Source organism: Henckelia pumila, chromosome 3 (genome assembly GCF_033568475.1).
Source record: "Henckelia pumila isolate YLH828 chromosome 3, ASM3356847v2, whole genome shotgun sequence".
Taxonomy (NCBI): Eukaryota; Viridiplantae; Streptophyta; class Magnoliopsida; order Lamiales; family Gesneriaceae; genus Henckelia; species Henckelia pumila.
Window position 1 is genome coordinate 102163876 of NC_133122.1, and position 22302 is coordinate 102186177.

At 43.8% G+C, this 22302-nt stretch overlaps 1 protein-coding gene across 1 annotated transcript; it reads left to right on the forward strand.

Moving 5' to 3' along the window:
- The first annotated feature begins 18770 nt into the window (after positions 1 to 18770).
- Positions 18771 to 21389, forward strand: LOC140889268 (uncharacterized). Its single transcript, XM_073296984.1, has 4 exons — positions 18771 to 18894; positions 19561 to 19775; positions 20314 to 20417; positions 20963 to 21389. The coding sequence occupies exons 1-4, from the start codon at positions 18771 to 18773 to the stop codon at positions 21387 to 21389; spliced, it is 870 nt and encodes a 289-aa protein (XP_073153085.1).
- Positions 21390 to 22302: the final 913 nt, after the last annotated feature.

A 22302-nucleotide genomic window follows, 5' to 3' on the forward strand; every position in this document is an offset into this window, starting at 1 on the left:
TGATCACGGACTCTCAACTGATGATACCCAGATCTCAAGTCAATCTTGGAGTAAACTGATGTGCTCTGCAGCTGGTCAAACAAGTCATCAATATGAGGTAGCGGATACTTGTTCTTCACAGTGACTCGATTCAGCTGCCGATAGTCAATGCACAGCCGCATCGACCCATCCTTCTTCTTCACGAAGAGAACAGGAGCTCCCCAAGGAGGTACACTAGGACGAATGTACCCCTTGTCCAAAAGATCCTGTAGCTGATTCTTTAACTCACGCATCTCTGACGGAGCCAGACGATATGGTGCTCTAGAAATAGGCGAAGTACCCGGCATCAACTCTATGCCAAACTCGACTTCCCTAGTAGGAGGAAAACCCAGAATCTCATCAGGAAATACATCTGGAAATTCATTCCCCGCCAGACTCTAGAGCTCGACAGGCTCTCAAAGCTGATACCAAAGGCATCGGGGGTCGCGCTCCCTCACCATAGAAAAACCAACTCTCACTCCCCTCTGAATGAAAGCGTACTAATCTCTGATAGCAGTCCACTGAAGCTCGATAGGTAGTCAACATATCTATTCCCAGAATGCAATCAAAGTCGTCCATCGCCAGGACCATGAGATTTGCTAACAAAATGTTCCCTTCGAACTCTAAAGGGCAACCCATCACTAGACGCTTAGCCAAAGCAGATTGGCCCGTCGGAGTAGAAACAGACATCACTACGTCTAGTGCAATGCATGGTAACTTATGCCTCTTAACAAAACGTGTAGAAATGAAGGAATGAGATGCACCAGTGTCAATAAGTACAAGAGCAGGTATAACATAAAGTAGAAATGTACCTGCGATGACTTTCTCATTCTCCTCCACAGCCTGATCATGTCTCAGGGCAAACACCTGGCCAGAAGCTCGTGGCCTCAAATGAGAACTCCCAGCAGACTGTCCCTGCGACATCTGCTGTACGTTGGCCTGAGAACCCGATCCTGAACCAGATCCAGAACCGCCTTCCCAGACAGTGGACAATCCCTCCGGATATGACCAGTCTCTCCACAATGGAAACAAGCTCCAGAAGCTCTACGGCACTTGTCGGATGGGTGGTTCTTCCCACAATGATCACACTTGTCCTTCTTACCATAACAGACAACACCTCCAGAACCAGAGGAAGAAGAAGATCCAGACTTATTGAAATTTTGGGCACGGGGACCCAAAGAACTAGCAGGCCTCGACTGAGGGAAAGACCTGTTCCGCCGAATGCTGTCCTCCGCTTGGTGACAACGGCTTACCAAACCCTCGTAGGACATGTCGTCGCCAACCGCCACACGGTCATGGATCTCAGGGTTAAGGCCCTGAAGGAACAGATTATACTTCATCTCTGAGCTATCAGCAATCTCAGGGCAATAGGATAGCAGATCAAAGAACCTCTGCTGATACTCATCGATAGACATGGCTCCCTGTCGCAGACTCAGTAGCTCGCCTGCCTTCGACTGACGGAGTGCCGGAGGAAAATACCTCTTTTGGAAAGCAGTGCGGAACTCGGCCCAGGTGGCCACTCCTCTCGCCGCAACAAAAGGTGCAGAAGTAAACCTCCACCACCTGCGCGCACGCCCATCTAGAAGATAGCCAAGGGTCTCCACCTTCTGCTCCTCGGTGCATTGGAAAGTCTGAAAATTCATCTCCATGCGGTCTAACCAGTTCTCCGCATCCTCTGGAGACTCACCTCCAACTAAGGGATAGGACCCATAGCTAAGAATCAACGCACAGTGAAACGCTCGTCGTCATGATGACGATGACGCCGTTCACGACGAGGCTCCCGGTCGGCATCACCCCAACGCCCACCAACACTGCCATGAGAACTCCGGTCGTCACGATTTGCCATCTACAAAAATACCTCAAGATGAGAATAAATCCCAAGAATTCATTTGCATGCTCTGATACCATAAATGTAGTGACCCTTACCCGAATCACCTACTAAATAGAACTTATGCATGCAATTAACTTAATTAAACAGATATTAGAATAAAACTGCGGAAACCATAAACAATATACAATCCCAAGAAAAGGAATCTGTAATTTATCCAATAATATACAACCAAATCGAATAGCTGTATAAACCCAAACAACAGTAATAAAACCTAGACGAAGCTCCAGCTGTCCAACCACTGACTAGCCCCTCCTGGATCCACCCTCCTCGTCCAAACGCAAACCTGCCCCATGGAATAGGGTGTCCAAAAAATACAGAGTACGAGACGTGAGCATAAAACGCTCAGTACGAGAGTATAAGTATACATGCATGCAAAGTGAACTCCCTATAGACTCGAGATCAAAGATCAGATAACAGAGACAGACCAGGCCCTGGTATGTAGCACGCTGTGCCGTCACTTCAGGAGGTGGCTCCCATACCGAGATAACCGTAGATACGCCGGACCCAAATCGATGGAAGTCCATCCACTAACAGGATAGGGTACAACCCTACTAACAGACATCTCGAAAGAGATACAGCAAGATGCAAATGAATGCAGCATAATATCATGGCATATAAATCATGCAGTCACATAATACATGCATACTCAGTCAGGATATCTCGAACAGTACTTTCGTACCTCAAAATAGTGCAAGCTCTACCAACTCTAGGTCCACGCCTATAGTCTGCTCTACACTGCCAAATGATACCACTATCATTAAAGTGCTCTAAAAGCCTTAACTAATCTATTGCATACTCCTAAATATTTATAGGAAGCAAAAGCTATACCTTCATCCGTCGTTAGCCCTTTGATGTCGATGCCTCCAGAACTTGGGCACAACTCCGCTACGACTACCGAACGTCTCGCCGACCTCTGGACCAAGCCTAAAAAGACTAGAACAGTTCCAAAAGGACTAGAATGGAAATGAGAACTCGGAATTGGCAAATGAAAGTGAAGCCTCGGCCTTCTATTTATAGACAACGATCGGAACTTCCGATCCTCGATCGGAATGTCCGAACCACGATCGGAACGTCCAATCCTGCCATCGGAGCTTTCGAAGATCCTGATCTGCCACGTGTCAAAATATCACTTGTTGATTCTGGATATGGGTGATCAGAGCTTCCGGTCCTGATCGGAGCTTCCGATCTTGCCACACGTCATGCCTGACGTAATATCGATCGGAGCTTCCGATCCTGATCGGAGCTTCCGAACTCACCTTCGGAGCTTCCGAACTCTACCCAAGTAATTATGATTAATTCCTTAATTACTGATTTTGGTTACGGGCTACTACACCTGGTTACCTATTTGCCTCCACAAGCCTGCTTCTGCTCCCTTTGCGTGATTCATGGCATCCGCAAAGTTGTTAGGCCTGTTGTTGTTTACCAACGTGAAGACGTCGGGGTTCAAACCATTGATGAACTGATCTGCCTTAGCTTCTTTATCTCCGGCAATTAGCGGTGCAAAACGCAACAGACTATCGAACTTAGCCACGTACTCTTCAATGTTCAGATTCCCTTGCCTCGGGTTGGCAAACTCTGCTCCCTTATCTTTGCGATACGAGATAGGGAAAAACCTCTTATAAAATTCAGATTTAAAAAGAGTTCAAGTAACTTCCGTACCTCTACTCTCCATTGCTTTCTTTGTCATGATCCACCAGCTCTTAGCAACCCCACGTAGCTGATGAATGACTAACCTGATTCTGCGGTCATCTGTGTAATCAATGGAATCGAACATCTGATCAATATCATCCAACCAACTCTCGCAGTCAACTGGATTTTCCGAACCCATCAATAACGGCGGATTGAACGACTGAAACCTCTTCAGCAAGGTTTCCATAGGCGTTGCTGAAGCATCCAACTGATCAACTTTAGTTCTAGCTTGCTCAGTCGCAGGGATAACTGGCGGTGTGTTTCTGTTTATCACTCGACGAGGACCCATCTGAATAACAAAGGTTAGGGCACAAGATATCTCAATCGCTACAACCGGTGCCCCTTTACAACCGCTCAGAAAAACCGGATACCAGTCGATAACATAATGTAGTAGCCCGTGCCCTAATTGAGTAATTAAAGGATTAATGCTAATTAATTGAATTAGGTATCGGACGGATCGGAAGCTCCGAAGGCACGATCGGAAGCTCCGAACAGGATCGGAAGCTCCGATGGCGATCGGAGGCACCGATGTTATTACGTCAGGCATGACGTGTGGTTGGATCGGAAGCTCCGATCACCCCTATCCGGAGTCAAAAAGTGATATTTTGACACGTGGCAGATCAGGATCTTCGGAAGCTCCGATGACAGAATCGGACGTTCCGATCGAGGTTCGGACGTTCCGATCAAGGATCGGAAGTTCCGATCGTTGTCTATAAATAGAAGGCCGAGACTTCACTTTCATTTGCCAATTCCGAGTTCTCCTTTCCTTTCTAGTCCTTTTGGAGCTGTTCTAGTCTTCTTAGGCTTGGTCCGGAGGTCGGAGAGGCGTTTGGTAGTCGTAGCAGAGTCGTGCCCAAGTTCTGGAGGCATCGACATCAAAGGGCTAACGACGGACGAAGGTATAGCTTTTGCTTCCTATAAATATTTAGGAGTATGCAATAGCTTAGTTAAGGCTTTTAGAGCACTTTGATGATAGTGGTATCATTTGGCAGTGTAGAGCAGACTATAGGCGTGGACCTAGAGTTGGTAGAGCTTTCACTGTTTTGAGGTACGAAAGTACTGTTCGAGATATCCTGACTGAGTATGCATGTATTATGTGACTGCATGATTTATATGCCATGATATTATGCTGCATTCATTTGCATCTTGCTGTATCTCCTTCGAGATGTCTGTTAGTAGGGTTGTACCCTATCCTGTTAGTGGATGGACTTCCATCGATTTGGGTCCGGCGTATCCACGATTATCTTGGTATGGGAGCCACCTCCTGAAGCGACGGCACAGCGTGCTACATACCAGGGCCCGGTCTGTCTCTGTTATCTGATCCTTGACCTCGATTCTATAGGGAGTTCACTTTGCATGCATGTATACTCATACTCTCGCACTGAGCGTTGTATGCTCACGTCTCGTACTCTGTATTTTCTGGACACCCTATTCCATGGGGCAGGTTTGCGATTGGACGAGGAGGGTGGATCCAGGAGGGGCTAGTCAGTGGTTGGCCAGCTGGAGCTTCGTCTAGGTTTTATTACTGTTGTTTGGGTTTATACAGCTATTCGATTTGGTTGTATATTATTGGATAATTACAGATTCCTTTACTTGGGATTTTATAATGTTATTGGTTTCCGCAGTTTTATTCTGATATCTGTTTAATTAAGTTAATTGCATGCCTAAGTTCTGTTTAGTAGGTGATCCGGGTAAGGGTCACTACATTTATGGTATCAGAGCATGCAAAAGATTTCTTGGAATTTAGTCTCATCTTGAGGTATTTTTGTAGATGTCAAATCATGACGACCAGAGTTCTCATGGCAGTGTTGGTGGGCGTTGGGGTGATGCCGACCGGGAGCCTCGTCGAGAACGGCGTCATCGTCATCATGACGACGAGCATTTCACTGTGCGTCGATTCTTAGCTATGGGTCCCAAGCCCTTAGTTGGAGGTGAGTCTCCGGAGGATGCGGAGAACTGGTTAGACCGCATGGAGACGACTTTTCAGACTTTCCAATGCACCGATGAGCAGAAGATGGAGACCCTTGGTTATCTTCTGGATGGGCGTGCGCGCAGGTGGTGGAGGTTTACTTCTGCACCTTTTGTTGCGGCGAGAGGAGTGGCCACCTGGGCCGAGTTCCGCATAGCTTTCCAAAAGCGTTATTTTCCTCCTGCACTCCGACAGTCGAAGGCAGGCGAGCTACTGAGTCTGCGACAGGGAGCCATGTCTATCGATGAGTATCAGCAGAGGTTCTTTGATCTGTTATCCTATTGCCCCGAGATTGCTGATAGCTCAGAGATGAAGTATAATCTGTTCCTTCAGGGCCTTAACCCTGAGATCCATGACCGTGTGGCGGTTGGCGACGACATGTCCTATGAGGGCTTGGTAAGCCGTTGTCACCAGGCGGAGGACAGCATTCGACGGAACAGGTCTTTCCCTCAGTCGAGGCCTGCTAGTTCTTTGGGTCCCCGTGCCCAAAATTTCAAGAAGTCTGGATCTTCTTCTTCCTCTGGTTCTGGAGGTATTGTCCGTTATGGTAAGAAGGACAAGTGTGATCACTGTGGGAAGAACCATCCATCCGACAAGTGCCGCAGAGCTTCTGGAGCTTGTTTCCGTTGTGGAGAGACTGGTCGTATCCGAAGGGATTGTCCACTGTCTGGGGGAGGTGGTTCTGGTTCTGGTTCAGGATCGGGTTCTCAGGCTACCGTACAGCAGAGGTCGCAGGGACAGTCTGCTGGGAGTTCTCATTTGAGGCCACGAGCTTCTGGCCAGGTGTTTGCCCTGAGACATGATCAGGCTGTGGAGGAGAATGAGAAAGTCATCGCAGGTACATTTATGCTTTATGGTATACCTGCTCTTGTACTTATTGACACTGGTGCATCTCATTCCTTCATTTCTGCACGTTTTGTTAAGAGGCATAAGTTACCATGCATTGCACTAGACGTAGTAATGTCTGTTTCTACTCCGACGGGCCAATCTGCTTTGGCTAAGCGTCTAGTGATGGGTTGCCCTTTAGAGTTCGAAGGGAACATTCTGTTAGCGAATCTCATGGTCCTGGCGATGGACGACTTTGATTGCATTCTTGGAATAGATGTGCTGACTACCTATCGAGCTTCAGTGGACTGCTATCAGAGATTAGTACGCTTTCATCCGGAAGGGAGTGAGAGTTGGTTTTTCTATGGTGAGGGAGCGCGATCCCCGATGCCTTTGGTATCAGCTTTGAGAGCCTGTCGAGCTTTGGAGTCTGGCGGGGAAGGCTACCTTATCTATGCAGTTGATTTGTCCGCTGGGAGTATTGGGATAGAGAGCATTCCTGTTGTGGATGAATTTCCAGATGTGTTTCCTGATGAGATTTCGGGTTTTCCTCCTGCTAGGGAAGTCGAGTTTGGCATAGTGTTGATGCCGGGTACTTCGCCTATTTCTAGAGCACCGTATCATCTGGCTCCGTCAGAGATGCGTGAGTTAAAGAATCAGCTACAGGATCTTTTGGACAAGGGGTACATTCGTCCTAGTGTATCTCCTTGGGGAGCTCCTGTTCTCTTCGTAAAGAAGAAGGATGGGTCGATGCGGCTGTGCATTGACTATCGGCAGCTGAATCGAGTCACTGTGAAGAACAAGTATCCGTTGCCTCGTGTTGATGACTTGTTTGACCAGCTGCAGGGCACATCAATTTACTCCAAAATTGACTTGAGATCTGGGTATCATCAGTTGAGAGTCCGTGATCAGGACGTAGCCAAGACTGCATTTCGTACTCGCTATGGGAATTACGAGTTCCTAGTGATGCCATTTGGTTTGACTAATGCGCCGGCTATATTCATGGATCTGATGAACCGTGTCTTCAGGGAGTATTTGGACAAGTTTGTCGTGGTCTTCATTGACGACATCCTGGTTTATTCGCGTAATACGGAAGAGCATGTTTCTCACTTGCGGTTGGTACTGCAGACTCTTCGAGATGAGCAATTGTACGCCAAGCTGAGCAAGTGTGAGTTCTGGATGGATAGAGTGGTTTTTCTTGGCCATATCATATCCAGGGAGGGGATTTCTGTTGATCCAAGCAAGATTGAAGCGGTACTTAATTGGTCGCGTCCGACGACGGTTGCTGAGATCCGTAGTTTTCTGGGTCTAGCAGGGTATTATCGTCGCTTCATTCTGAACTTCTCTCAGTTAGCTCGACCGTTGACGCAGCTTACCTGCAAGGGTGTGGATTTTGAGTGGTCCTCCGAGTGTGAGGAGAATTTCCGTGAGCTTCGACGGCGGTTGACTTCTGCGCCGGTGTTGGCATTACCGTCAGGATCTGGAGGGTATGTAGTTTACACGGATGCTTCTCTTCAGGGGTTAGGTTGTGTCCTGACTCAGAATGGGCATGTGATCGCATACGCTTCTAGACAGCTGAAGCTTCACGAGGACAACTACCCAGTCCATGATTTGGAATTGGCAGCCATTGTGTTCGCTTTGAAGATCTGGCGTCATTATCTTTATGGCGAGAAATTTGAGATCTTCACCGACCATAAGAGTCTCAAGTATTTGTTCACTCAGGAGGAGTTGAACATGAGGCAGAGACGTTGGATGGACTTGCTTAAGGACTATGATTGCGAGATTAAGTACCATCCGGGAGCTGCTAATCTCACCGCTGATGCTTTGAGTCGCAAGGTGCGACTATCCGCACTTCAGACTTGTTCGATGTCTAGTGCGATCAGTGACTGTTGTACTTCAGGTTTTACCTTCAAGCATAAGAAAGGTATGCAGAGTATCCAGATTTTTGCGATATTATCTGAGCCAGCCTTGTATTCGCGGATCCGAGATGCTCAGATGTCTGATTCAAAGACCCAGCGTTTAGCTCGTCTAGCTAACGAGGGTAGCTCGTCTGGATTTCATTATCAGTCAGATGGCTTTCTGTGTTTGTCTGGTAGGCTTGTGATTCCACAGGATGAAGAGTTGCGAGAGGAGATTTTATCTCAGGCACATCGCACTAAGTTGAGTATTCATCCTGGGAGCAACAAGATGTACAAGGATCTACGTACTCGTTTCTGGTGGAAGCGAATGAAACGCAGTGTTTATCAGTTTGTTTTGAGATGTTTGGTGTGTCAAAAGGTCAAGGCAGAGCACCGACGACCTGGAGGATTGCTTCACAGTCTGCCTATTCCTGAATGGAAATGGGAGTTTATCACTATGGACTTTGTGACCCATTTGCCGGTATCCCCGAGGAACTGTGATGCTATCTGGGTTGTGGTAGACCGACTCACCAAGTCAGCGCATTTCATTGCCTATAGCCGAGAGTACTCTGTGGATCGCATGGCACGGATGTACATTAAGGAGATCGTCCGACTTCATGGAGTGCCTGTGAGCATTGTCAGTGATCGGGACCCCAGGTTTACTTCTAGATTTTGGGGGAGTGTTCAGCGTGCGATGGGTACTACTCTCAGTTTGAGTACAGCCTATCATCCGGAGACTGATGGTCAGTCAGAGCGCACTATCCATACGTTAGAGGATATGCTTAGAGCGTGCGTCATGGATTTTGGTTCAGCCTGGCAGGATCATTTGCCGTTGATCGAGTTCGCTTACAACAATAGCTATCACACTAGTATTGGGATGGCACCTTTTGAAGCGTTGTATGGGCGACGTTGTCGTGCTCCACTCTTCTGGGAAGAAGTGGGGGAGAGACAGGCTGAAGGACCGGAGTTTATCCAGCAGGCGATAGACATTGTTGATCAGATCAAGAAACGGATTAAGACTGCCCAGGATCGTCAGGCCAGTTATGCTAATATCAAGCGTAGGCCCTTACAGTTCGAGGTCGGGGAGAAAGTGTTTCTGAGAGTGTCACCTTTCCGCAAGATTCTCAGATTTGGCCTTAAGGGCAAGTTGTCTCCCAGATTTATCGGTCCGTTTGAGATCTTGGAGAGTATTGGCGATTTGGCTTATCGACTAGCATTGCCACCGCATCTATCCAGCATTCACGACGTGTTCCACGTATCTCTGTTGCGACGGTATGTGGCGGATGAATCTCATATTCTGCAGCGATCTGAGGTTCAGGTAGACAAGGATTTGACTTATGTTGAGAAACCTCTTCGCATCCTTGATTATAAGGATAAGGTTTTACGGAACAAAGTCATTCCTTTGGTTTTAGTTCAATGGCAGCGCCTAGGCACTGAGGAAGCTACTTGGGAGCTTGAGGACAGGATGCGTAAAGACCATCTTCAGTTGTTTTGATTTCATTCTTTAAGTTGTATTAAGTTGCAAACTCTGTAAACGTTTGATTTGAATAAATAATGTTCTGATTTCTGTATTTGCATTCGGTACTTAAGATCTGATTTCGAGGACGAAATATCTTAAGTGGGGGAGAATGTAGTAGCCCGTGCCCTAATTGAGTAATTAAAGGATTAATGCTAATTAATTGAATTAGGTATCGGACGGATCGGAAGCTCCGAAGGCACGATCGGAAGCTTCGAACAGGATCGGAAGCTCCGATGAGCGATCGGAGGCACCAATGTTATTACGTCAGGCATGACGTGTGGTTGGATCGGAAGCTCCGATCAGGACCGGAAGCTCCGATCACCCCTATCCGGAGTCAACAAGTGATATTTTGACACGTGGCAGATCAGGATCTTCGGAAGCTCCGATGACAGGATCGGACGTTCCGATCGAGGTTCGGACGTTCCGATCAAGGATCGGAAGTTCCGATAGTTGTCTATAAATAGAAGGCCGAGACTTCACTTTCATTTGCCAATTCCGAGTTCTCCTTTCCTTTCTAGTCCTTTTGGAGCTGTTCTAGTCTTCTTAGGCTTGGTCAGGAGGTCGGAGAGGCGTTCGGTAGTCGTAGCGGAGTCGTGCCCAAGTTCTGGAGGCATCGACATCAAAGGGCTAACGACGGACGAAGGTATAGCTTTTGCTTCCTATAAATATTTAGGAGTATGCAATAGCTTAGTTAAGGCTTTTAGAGCACTTTGATGATAGTGGTATCATTTGGCAGTGTAGAGCAGACTATAGGCGTGGACCTAGAGTTGGTAGAGCTTTCACTGTTTTGAGGTACGAAAGTACTGTTCGAGATATCCTGACTGAGTATGCATGTATTATGTGACTGCATGATTTATATGCCATGATATTATGCTGCATTCATTTGCATCTTGCTGTATCTCCTTCGAGATGTCTGTTAGTAGGGTTGTACCCTATCCTGTTAGTGGATGGACTTCCATCGATTTGGGTCCGGCGTATCCACGATTATCTCGGTATGGGAGCCACCTCCTGAAGCAACGGCACAGCGTGCTACATACCAGGGCCCGGTCTGTCTCTGTTATCTGATCCTTGACCTCGAGTCTATAGGGAGTTCACTTTGCATGCATGTATACTCATACTCTCGCACTGAGCGTTGTATGCTCACGTCTCGTACTCTGTATTTTCTGGACACCCTATTCCATGGGGCAGGTTTGCGATTGGACGAGGAGGGTGGATCCAGGAGGGGCTAGTCAGTGGTTGGCCAGCTGGAGCTTCGTCTAGGTTTTATTACTGTTGTTTGGGTTTATACAGCTATTCGATTTGGTTGTATATTATTGGATAATTACAGATTCCTTTACTTGGGATTGTATAATGTTATTGGTTTCCACAGTTTTATTCTGATATCTGTTTAATTAAGTTAATTGCATGCCTAAGTTCTGTTTAGTAGGTGATCCGGGTAAGGGTCACTACACATAAGCAGTTATATCTCAAGTAGATTATGCTTTATAAAAGTAAATCACATAACCATGTAATTCAAATAATTCTCAACAATAAAGCATGCTCGCATGGAATTAAGTATACAGTTAAATAATTCAACACATGCGAGGAGCCAATACACGCAGACTCGATCTACCCGCTCACTCTAGTTTAATCAAGAATCTTATCGCTCTGATACCACTTAATGTGAGACCTCGTTTCTAATCAACTAAAATCAGACAACAAGCGATAAGTAAACAAGAAACCAATTATATATATATTTTTTTTAAAAGAAGGCTCGCGCGCCCGCGCTGACATCAGCGCGCCCGCGCCTAAGCTCCGCTAAAACCAGCGCGCCCGCGCCGATTCTGCTCAAAGACCAGTGTGCCCGCACTCTAAGTAAGAGCGCCCGCGCCCATACCTCGCAAAGAGGCCGCGCGCCCGCGCCGTCCTCTCGCCCAGAAGAGTTAAGGCACTGAAAAACTCAATCAAAACCTAAAAACTGGAAATAAAAGTATTTGACATGCCAATAACAATACAAGTAAGGTTTATGGAAGAGAAACATTCAATACGGTAGTACCTACATCGATTCTTGCTTACAAAACAATTACGAGAAGTTCGAATGACTAAACATGTTCGCTAAACATAACTAGGTTGACATGCTGATTTGACATCTAAACGAGTCTCACTTCTATCTCTTGCTCTGGACGCTAACCAGGTCTATGCTGACTTGATCCTGCCCTTCCTGTTGCCAAGTACACATACAAAACAAAGCAACAGCCGGATAACCGGTGAGAATGATAATCCCAGTAAAAGCAACATATCAATTAATACAACAATAAACACGCTTTCAAGACAACAACACAATCAATAACAACGTAATGAAATGCATGTATTTAAACTGGGATATCAAATCTGATAAACAAAGGATTGCTGCTGTGCTTTTGGGATCCCGAGGATGAGATCATGTGACGACTCACTGACTCTCCCAATCGAGGTGGTGCCACATATCTCACTCCTCTAGACTTTGAGCAACCATAATGAGTATGCTAGCACTAGGCGATACGACTACGATCTAGGCCACTCAATCATAGTTCCCAAACGTCCAAACAAAAAGGGCGGTTCTGCCCGCTGAATCAACGTAGGCTCAAGATGAATGCATAATAGAAACATAAAACATAAGCCACATAGTCAAAAGTAAAATCAATCAACAAGACACAAGTTCCTCATGCTAGAACAAGTGTAGATGCAATATGTGATTGGAAAGGGGAACTCGAGAACCAACTGTCCCAAGTATGCTATCCCACTCAATGACTGCTTTTACCTTTCAATGTCGTAGATCCAACTCCGGACAAGCTACAACAAAAGATTGTATCAACAACTATACAACCTAAACAACAAACAACGGTTCAAGGAAATCTCTTTACCGTTCTTCATCCAACTCTCGACGAACAATGCTGCTAACACAGGGCTCAACAACTCCAACGAATTTGTACGAATACAAGATTTGATCAACAACCATGATCACTCTCAAGCCAAGGCTTCAATCAATACAAGAACGATTCGAAAACCCAAAAACTCAAACCGACGGCATAACGGCTATAAACTGAACAAACCAGAAACGCAAACAGCAGTTCAATACTGATATAACCTCATATCAATGCTCAAAACAACAATAACAAAGCAAACCCATCAATCTCAAAATCCACATTTTTGAAAATGTCTTCCAAAAATCATAACAAATCCAAACGTCGCTCTAATTCAAAACCGACAGATAATAAACGATCAAAACTCTGTCTAGAACAACATACTCGAATCTAGAACGATTCTAACAACATCCAAAAACTAGAATGTATCCGATCGTAGAAAAACTTACGATATAACGGAGCTCTCACTGCAGTGATCGCTAATCTGCCTTCAGAAATAATTTCCAACAGACGGATCGAACGGAAATCAAAATCACAAAGCTTGGAAGATGTTTTGGGCGCCTACAATGGAGGTCTCGGTTTGGAAGGGATGAATGGAGTGAAGAATGACTAAGTCAATCATTTCCATTAGAATATAATAAATAAAATCCAATATTTGCCTTTTAATCCCTGAAAAATCCAAAATTTGCAAAATGGACCCTGATCAAAATCAAGTCGGCTCGTGAACTCTGCAATATTTGATTAACTCAAATAAACTCATTTAAGATAAAAACGGGGCGTTACAAGTTTGAATATACGAGTTGAATGTGTGGACATCTTCGATACATTGATGTCTGAATACACATATTTATTATTTTTGATTTGATTAAATTGCATTTGATTCATATGCATTCAACTTGAGTCAAATTCCTTGATTTTTAGAGGGATGAGTTGCCCAGATTTGAATTAGACGTTTGGGAGCTATATTGAGTGGCATGGGATGTTGAGTTCCCCAGTGTCAGCATACTCCTATAGTTGCGCCAAAGTCTAGAGGTTTGAGATGCGTAGCCCCACCCCGAGTGGGAGCGTAGGTGGGTTAGTTGCATGATCTTGACCTCGGGATCCCAACCGATTGTCCCATATTATTTTGATTATCTGATTTGATAATCCCGATTTTTAAACACATGCATTTCATTTTCATTTTCATTGAATAATATGAATGTATATTATGATTTTAATATACTTACTTGGTATTACATGTTGCGTCGCTTTTACTGGGATTTTATTCTCACCGGAGTTATCCGGCTGTTATCTTGTTTTCTATGTGTACTTGACAACAGGTGGGGCAGGAGCTAGTCAAAGTCGCCGTGGTTAGCTTGGGATCGAAAGATAGACGTGAGGCGTCGATTTAGAAGTCGAATAACTTTTAGAACTCGGTTAATTTTTGAAGAATGCTTTTATTGTCGAATTTATTGTATTGCATATATTTTAAACCCCGATTATTTTTAGAATCAACATATGTCGAAGACAAAGTTTTAAATGATATGTTCTTGTTTGAGCGAGACACTGTTTTTCTTTAAAAAAATGTTGATTGTCTTGGCTCATTTATTTATGGATGATTGTATAAGATGATTAGAATCTAGGTCCTCACATTAAGTGGTATCAAAGCGATAAGATTCTTGGAATGAAATATAAGTGAGTGAGCGGGGTAGATCGAGTCCGTTTGATTTATTTTCTTTTGCATATGATTGATTGATTTGTTTAAATACATGAATTACATGCGAGCATGCCTTACTGATTTCAAACTATCTGTTTCATGATTATGTGAATTGATTTTTTTAAAGCATGCATGATAAGTGCATTTTATGTGCTTATATTGCTTAGTATTTAGCTTGAATCTTGTGTTTGATTGGTAGGTATTATGTGATGTTATGTTGTTTTTGTTGGATGAAGGCAAGAAAATCCTTGAATTTGATTTGATGGATTTAAGCTAGAAATAATGGAAGAAAAATCAAAGATCAAAACTTGAAAGATGAAGATAAGAAGAAAATACGAAGCGAAGGCGTGCCCGCGCATCAATATCGCGCGCCCGCGCCGCTCTGAATATTGTGAAAAGCGTACATCAGGCACGCCCGCGCAGTAATACCGAGCATCCGCGCGATGGTCTGTAGCAAACAAGGAATTTATGCGTGGGAGTGGAGCGCCCGCGCAGTAATTTGGCGCGCCCACGCCACTCTGAAGAATGCAAGATGCGAAGAAGCTGCGCGCCCGCGCCATTCCATTGAGCGCCCGCGCCGTCGTGCGCAGACTTATTTTTGGAAGAGTTTTATGTTTTGGAAACTCTTGTTTTAATTCCTAGGCCTATGTTTGGACAATTTATTGCCAAGATATAAGTCTTTTATTAAGTTTTAAGAAAAGGACGGAGACTTTCAGTTGGGGTGGAAGATTTATCTCTTGCAAAGACTAGGTTTTTTCTGAGAATTCTAGAATTCCGCCTTTTATTATTATTTTTATTTTGTTCTTCATGAATTGTGTTGGCCAGTTCTTAATACTTGGTTAAGGACGACGAAGCCCTTGATTAATTTATTCGTGAGATTTATGTTTTACAAAACTTGATTATTGTTGAGTATCAATCATTATTCTGATTTATTTCATGATTGTATATTTGATTATTAGCTTGATCACCTGATAATTCTTATATAAAATCTACTGCTAAATTGGAGTTTGAATCCGTAATTGTTTGAATTATCTGATTTGCGAAGCAACTGCAATTGATAATCGTCCTCTTGTGAGATTAGGAATTGTAGGGATAATAATTGACTAGGCTAAATTCATCCTCTTGTGTATGGGTTGTCTAGATTTATCAGTTTCACTAGTTTGCATGCTATCGTGGGTTTAAATCTAATCGCTTGTATTAGGTTAATTCATTGGTAAGGGTTATCTTAGAACGCTTGTGTCTAGTTAACTACAATTAAGGTGAAACAGGAATTTAATTTCTAATGATGAATATTCAACATGATTAAATATTTTTAGATAATCGATGATCGAACGAATGACATCAAGGGTGTAGTTGACCAAAACCAAGGCTTGTCTCTTATTGAATTTTCCGTTGTGATTTAATTGTTCTTGGTAATTGATAGAATTGCATTCATAATTGTTTTTAAATTTTAGTGGATAAATTTCAAACCAAAAACCCCCTTTTTACTATTTTCGTATTTTTAAAGAACACGAAATTTTACTTTTCCTCGTGAGAACGATCCCTACTCACACTACTACATGTTTTTATTTATCTGAGTGAGTCGGGTAATTTAGGCGTACACGATAAGCGCTACCAAATTTTGGCGCCGTTGCCGGGGATCGGTGTTAGATTTTTTTTGTGTTCTTTTTAGTTTTTTTTTTGTTTATCTCACTCTTTGTCTTTTCTTTATCTCTAGTACCTCTCCCATCGTTCATGCTTTCAGGTGATTCTTCGTCTGAAGAAGAAGTCCCCTACGACCCGAAAATTGAAAGGACTTTGTAGAGGTGTAGGCGAGAAGCTCGTAAAAGACAAGAAGAAGAGATGGCTGCTAATGCGAACCTGAGCCTCAGACAATTGGGCATCCAGATTTGAATCAGAAACCCTTATGCATTACTTTTCCCCCTTTAGAAAATAATGCTACATTCGAATTGAAATCTGGATTAATTCACTTGTTGCCTTCTTTTCATGGTCTTGCAGGTGAATATCCTCATAAGCATCTGATGGAGTTCCATGTAGTGTGCACTAGCATGAAGCCACATGGAGTAACAGAGGAGCAGATCCAACTTCGAGCCTTTCCTTTCTCTTTGAAGAGTGCTGCTAAGGATTGGCTATACTGCTTACCCTCTGGATCGATCACAGCCTGGACTGACATGAAAAGAATTTTTCTCAAAAAATATTATCCAGCGTCGAGAGCAGCAAACATCAGGAAAGAGATCTATGGAATCAAGCAGATGACAGGGGAATCACTTCACGAGTATTGGGAGCGGTTCAAAAAACTATGCGCTAGTTGCCCGCAACATCAGATAAGTGAAAACCTCTTAATTCAATATTGCTATGAAGGTTTGCTACCTCATGGCAGGAGTATGCTGGATGCGGCTAGTGGAGGAGTTTTTGTGGACAAAACTCCGGTGCAAGCAAGGAACTTAATAGAAAATATGGCTGCCAATTCTCAGCAATTTGGCACCAACAGAATTGATCATGCACCCAGGAGAAACAACGAGGTAAATGTCTTTTCCCTTGAGCAGCAATTAATTGAATTAACGACTCTTGTGCGTCAGATGGCTGTAGGGAATGGACAGACTGCGAAGGCATGTGGCATCTGCGCTGAAATAGGACACGCCACTGATATGTGTCCTACACTTCAAGAGGACTCAGTTGAACAGGTAAACGCTACTGGCGGATTTCCTGGACCACCACAACGGAAGTATGATACGTATTCCAACACGTACAATCCTGGTTGGAAGGATCATCCCAATCTTAGATACGGGAATCAACAAGCAAATCAACCTGGACCTCAGGCTCCACCGCAAAATCAAGCTTTTAGGCCACCCTTTCAACCACAACAACAGCGCTCTCAAATTCCTACACCAGGTGAGTTTCTTGAAACGATAGTTAAGGATCTTGCAACTAACATTTTGGATTTCCAACAGGACACCCGGGCAAGTATCCAAAACTTAACTACTCAAATGGGACAGCTCGCTACAGCAATCAACAAGCTGGAAGCACAAAATTCCAGCAGTCTGCCATCTCAAACTGTGGTGAACCCAAGAGAGAACGCAAGTGCAATAACTCTAAGAACTGGGAAGGAATTGAAGGTGAAGGAGAAAGAAGTTGAGGTTGAGCCCAAAGAGAAGCAAAAAGAAGAAGAAGAGCAAAAGGTAAGTGAAGAAAAAACATCCAAGGATGAAGCGCCAAGAGGTAAGTTCCCTCCTTTATCTGAATATAAGCCTGTTGCCCCTTTTCCCTTAGCACTTAGGGACTCTAGGAAAGGTGAGGGGATTAAGGAGATCTATGAAACTTTTCGTAGATATGAGGTTAATATTCCATTGCTAGATGCTATTAAACAGGTACCTCGATACGCAAAGTTTTTGAAGGAGTTGTGCACAGCAAAGAGGAAACAGACATTGAAGGGTTGTCAGAATGTGGAATTAGGTGAGAATGTATCTGCAGTGATCCAAAGAAAATTACCCGCCAAATGCAAGGATCCAGGTATGTTCTCCATCCCATGTACTATAGGAAATATTAAACTTGAAAAAGCCATGTTAGATCTAGGAGCATCAATTAATGTTATGTCATACTCTATTTATGCATCCTTGAAACTTGGCCCATTGAATAAGACTGGAATTGTCATACAATTAGCTGATAGGTCTAATGCATATCATAGGGGAGTAGTCGAAGATGTGTTAGTGCAAGTGAATGAGTTGGTTTTTCCTGCCGATTTTTATGTGCTAGACATAGAAAATGGTGATCATAATAGTCCTATTTTGTTAGGCAGACCGTTTTTGAAAACTTCCATGAAAAAAATTGATGTTCACAGTGGCACACTCACTATGGAATTTGATGGTGAGGTTGTGAAATTTAATATTTATGATGCCATGAAATTTACTGATAGTGATGATTGTGTGTTTTCTGTTGACATTGTGGATTTTTTGGCACAAGATTTTTGTGAGCATGCAGGAAAAGATGATTTAGAGGTGGCTATTACAGCACCCATTATGCAGACGGAAGATGGGATTCAATGCAGTCAAGAAGTGGAAGAGATTGAGAAAATTCTGAATAGTTCACCTGAGCTACCTCAGTCAGGTAATGTCTCTTACATATCTTCACCAATTTCTAATACTAGGCGTCTTCCATCTGTTTTGCAGGCGCCAGTGATCGAGCTAAAGATGCTTCCAAACCACCTTAAGTATGTTTTCCTTGGAGAAGGAGAAACACTACCTGTCATCATGTCCAACAGCTTGGAAGCCGAGCAAGAAGAACAACTGGTCAAGGTTCTGAAGGAGAATATATAAAATTGCTATTGGGTGGACCATAGCAGATATCAAGGGAATCAGCCCATCTACATGCATGCACCGAATTCTGATGGAGGATGGGGTGAATCCCTCACGTCAACCACAGAGGAAATTGAATCCACCAATGATGGAGGTGGTCAAAGCGGAAATTCTGAAGTTACTTGAAGTTGAGTTCATCTACCCAATTTCTGACAGTCAGTGGGTCAATCCGGTTCAAGTGGTACCCAAGAAAACCGGAATTACTGTGGTGAAAAATAAGGATGACGAGTTGGTTCCCACCCGTATTCAAAATGGGTGAAGAGTTTGTATTGATTATAGGAAGCTGAATGCAGGAACCCGAAAGGACCACTTTCCTCTTCCCTTTATTGATCAAATGATTGAAAGGTTAGCATGTCATCCTTACTATTGTTTTCTTGATGGTTATTCTGGTTATTTTCAGATTGCGATTGCACCGGAAGATCAGGAGAAGACGACATTCACATGCCCATTTGGAACTTTTGCATACCGACGCATGCCCTTTGGTCTATGCAATGCACCGGCTACTTTCCAACGGTGTATGGTTAGTATATTTTCTGATTTAGTAGAGCACATATTAGAAGTCTTCATGGATGATTTTACTGTCTATGGTGACTCTTTCGAAGACTGTCTGTCTAATCTTGCTCTAGTTCTTCAGAGGTGTGTCGAAACCAACCTGGTTCTTAATTCTGAAAAATATCATTTTATGGTTGGGCAAGGTATAGTGTTGGGTCATGTCTTCTCATCTAAGGGGATGGAGGTACATAAAGCTAAAATTGATATTATTCAGTCTCTACCTTACCCCATAAGTGTGCGGGAGGTGCGCTCTTTTCTTGGCCATGCAGGTTTTTACAGGAGATATATTCAGGATTTTTCCAAGATTGCATCCCCTATGTGCAAACTGCTGCAGAAGGATGTGTCGTTTGAATTCAATGAGCCATGCAAAACTGCTTTTGATAAACTCAAGGACTCATTGACTTCAGCACCAATCATCCAACCACCGGAATGGACCAAGCCATTTGAAATCATGTGTGACGCCAGTGACTATGCCGTAGGAGCGGTATTGGGACAAAAATTTGGGAAGACATCGCACGCTATCTACTACGCTTCGCGCATTCTGAACGATGCCCAACGAAGCTACTCCACTACTGAAAAGGAGCTTTTAGCAGTAGTTTTTTCTTTAGAGAAATTTGGTTCATATTTACTTGGTGCTAAAGTTATTGTTTATTCTGATCATGCAGCTCTTCGTTTTCTGATGGCGAAGAAGGAGGCAAAACCAAAACTGATAAGATGGATACTACTGCTGAGCGAATTTGATGTGGAGATTAAGGACAAGAGAGGGACCAAAAATCGAGTGGCTGACCACTTGAGTCGACTAGTTCATGTTGAAGAAGAGCTGAAGTTACGAGAATAATTTCCTGATGAGCAGTTATTTTCAGTCAGCATGGAATTACCATGGTACGCAAATATTGTGAATTATTTAGTTACTAATGGATTCCCTTCTGAATTCTATAAGGCACAGAAATATAAGGTCCGAAGTGATGCTAAATATTATGTGTGGGATGATCCATACTTGTGGAAGCACTGCACTGATCAAGTCATACGATGATGTGTATCTGCAAGAGAGGAAAATCCAATTCTCACATTTTGTCACTCATATGCTTGTGGTGGCCATTTTGGAGCAAAAAGAACAGCTAGGAAGGTATTGTACTGTGGATTTTTCTGGCCATCAATATTTCGAGACGCTTACATGTTTTGTAAGTCATGCGCTTAATGCCAAAAGATAGGTAATATATCCCAGTGTAAGGAGATGCCTCAGCAACCCATTTTAATATGTGAAATCTTTGATGTATGGGGCATCGACTTCATGGGACCTTTTCCTAGTTCATATGGATTTATTTATATATTACTTGTTGTGGATTATGTCTCGAAATGGGTGGAAGTCAAGGCCACCCGTACTGACGATTTTAAAGTGGTTGCAGAATTCATTCAGCATAATATTTTCTCTAGGTTTGGAATTCCAAGAGCCCTCATTAGTGATAGAGGAACGCACTTCTGCAACCGGACTGTGGCTAGTTTATTGAAGAAATATCATGTGACGCACAAACTCTCCACTGCGTATCACCCGCAATCGAATGGCCAAGCCGAGGTCTCAAATTGAGAAATCAAATCCATTTTGGAGAAGACAGTGAATCCTACTAGGAAAGACTGGAGTTTGCGCTTGAATGATGCATTGTGGGCATACAGAACCGCGTTCAAGACACCGATTGGGATGTCCCCATATCGATTGATTTTTGGGAAACCATGTCATCTGCCTGTCGAATTGGAGCATCGAGCCTACTGGGCTATTACAAATTTCAATATGCAGACGGATGAGAGTGGAGCGCATAGAAAGCTGCAGTTGCAAGAACTAGAAGAGATACACAATGATGCATATGCGAGCTCAAAGATTTACAAGAAAAAGACAAAGGCGTTCCACGACAAGATGATCTCTAGAAAGGTGTTTGAAGTAGGTCAAAAAGTTTTGCTCTATCACTCACGACTTCGATTATTCCCAGGTAAGTTGCATTCTATATGGATTGGCCCGTTTGTTATCACTGATGTCTTTCCTCATGGTGCATTGGAAATAAAAAGCTTGGAAACTGCGAAAACATTCAAGGTGAATGGCCAATGATTGAAGCATTATTTTGAAGGGGTCTAAGCGAATGCAGAATAGGATGCGCATGATCTCACACTCAATGATCCGCCACAGATTGATTAAATTCACAGCATCCAGTCGGGCTGACGACTATAAACCAAGCGCTGTTTGGGAGGCAACCCAAATTTTATATTTTTTTCGTCTTTGAACCTCTGTTTCTTTCGTTTCTTTTGTCATTTTTTCTTTAAGTTTTTACTGTACTAATTTTGCGTGACTTGAGAATTGATTTGGTTTTACTTTTCCACAGGTTTTGTCACACAAAATTGGGCAGATTCGATGCCCAGGCGTGCGCGCCCCATTCCATTGGGCGCCCGCGCAGCTTCAAAGTCAGAAAACATACTTTTTGCGAAGGCCAGGAGCGGGCGCCCGACCAAACCGCGCGCCCGCGCGATTTCTCATTTCTGGAAATTATAAAAAGACGTCAAGCAGGCGCGCGTGCGCCCTACTACACTGAGCGCCCGCGCGAGTCCTGGGCACCAATTCGTAGAAACTCGATGCGCAAGTGCGCGCGCCCCACTACACAAAGCGCCCGCGCGACGGGTTTTTAAAGAATCCGAGGATCGACACAATCTTCACTTTCTCATCTATCCTACATTCTAAACCCCTAAATCCCTAAAACCCTCCCACTCTCACTCAATATTCCTCTCCAAATCGTTTCCTTCTTTGAAAAATTGTTTACTACATCCCACATCCCTATCACCAAATTCTTTCCCCAATTTCTCTCAACCCATCGAAGACGCGTGAATTTGGGTCGAGTTGCTCATCTCGTTCGTGGGAATTTTTTGGAGCTTTTCAAAGTCGAACATCGAGTTCTATCTTATATTGGGTAAGTGTTGGCTTTCATCTCTGGGTTTGAAGCTCTTGTTCAAGCCGAAATTAATATTGTGAA

Excerpts from the sequence above, each read along its gene's own strand:
- LOC140889268 (XM_073296984.1), top strand. The coding sequence starts at position 18,771 with ATGGAGGATGGGGTGAATCCCTCACGTCAACCACAGAGGAAATTGAAT. Across the intron at positions 19,776-20,313 it reads GTGACTATGCCGTAGGAGCG|TCATACGATGATGTGTATCT; the intron begins GTATTGGGACAA and ends GCACTGATCAAG. Across the intron at positions 20,418-20,962 it reads CAAAAAGAACAGCTAGGAAG|AACCGCGTTCAAGACACCGA; the intron begins GTATTGTACTGT and ends GTGGGCATACAG.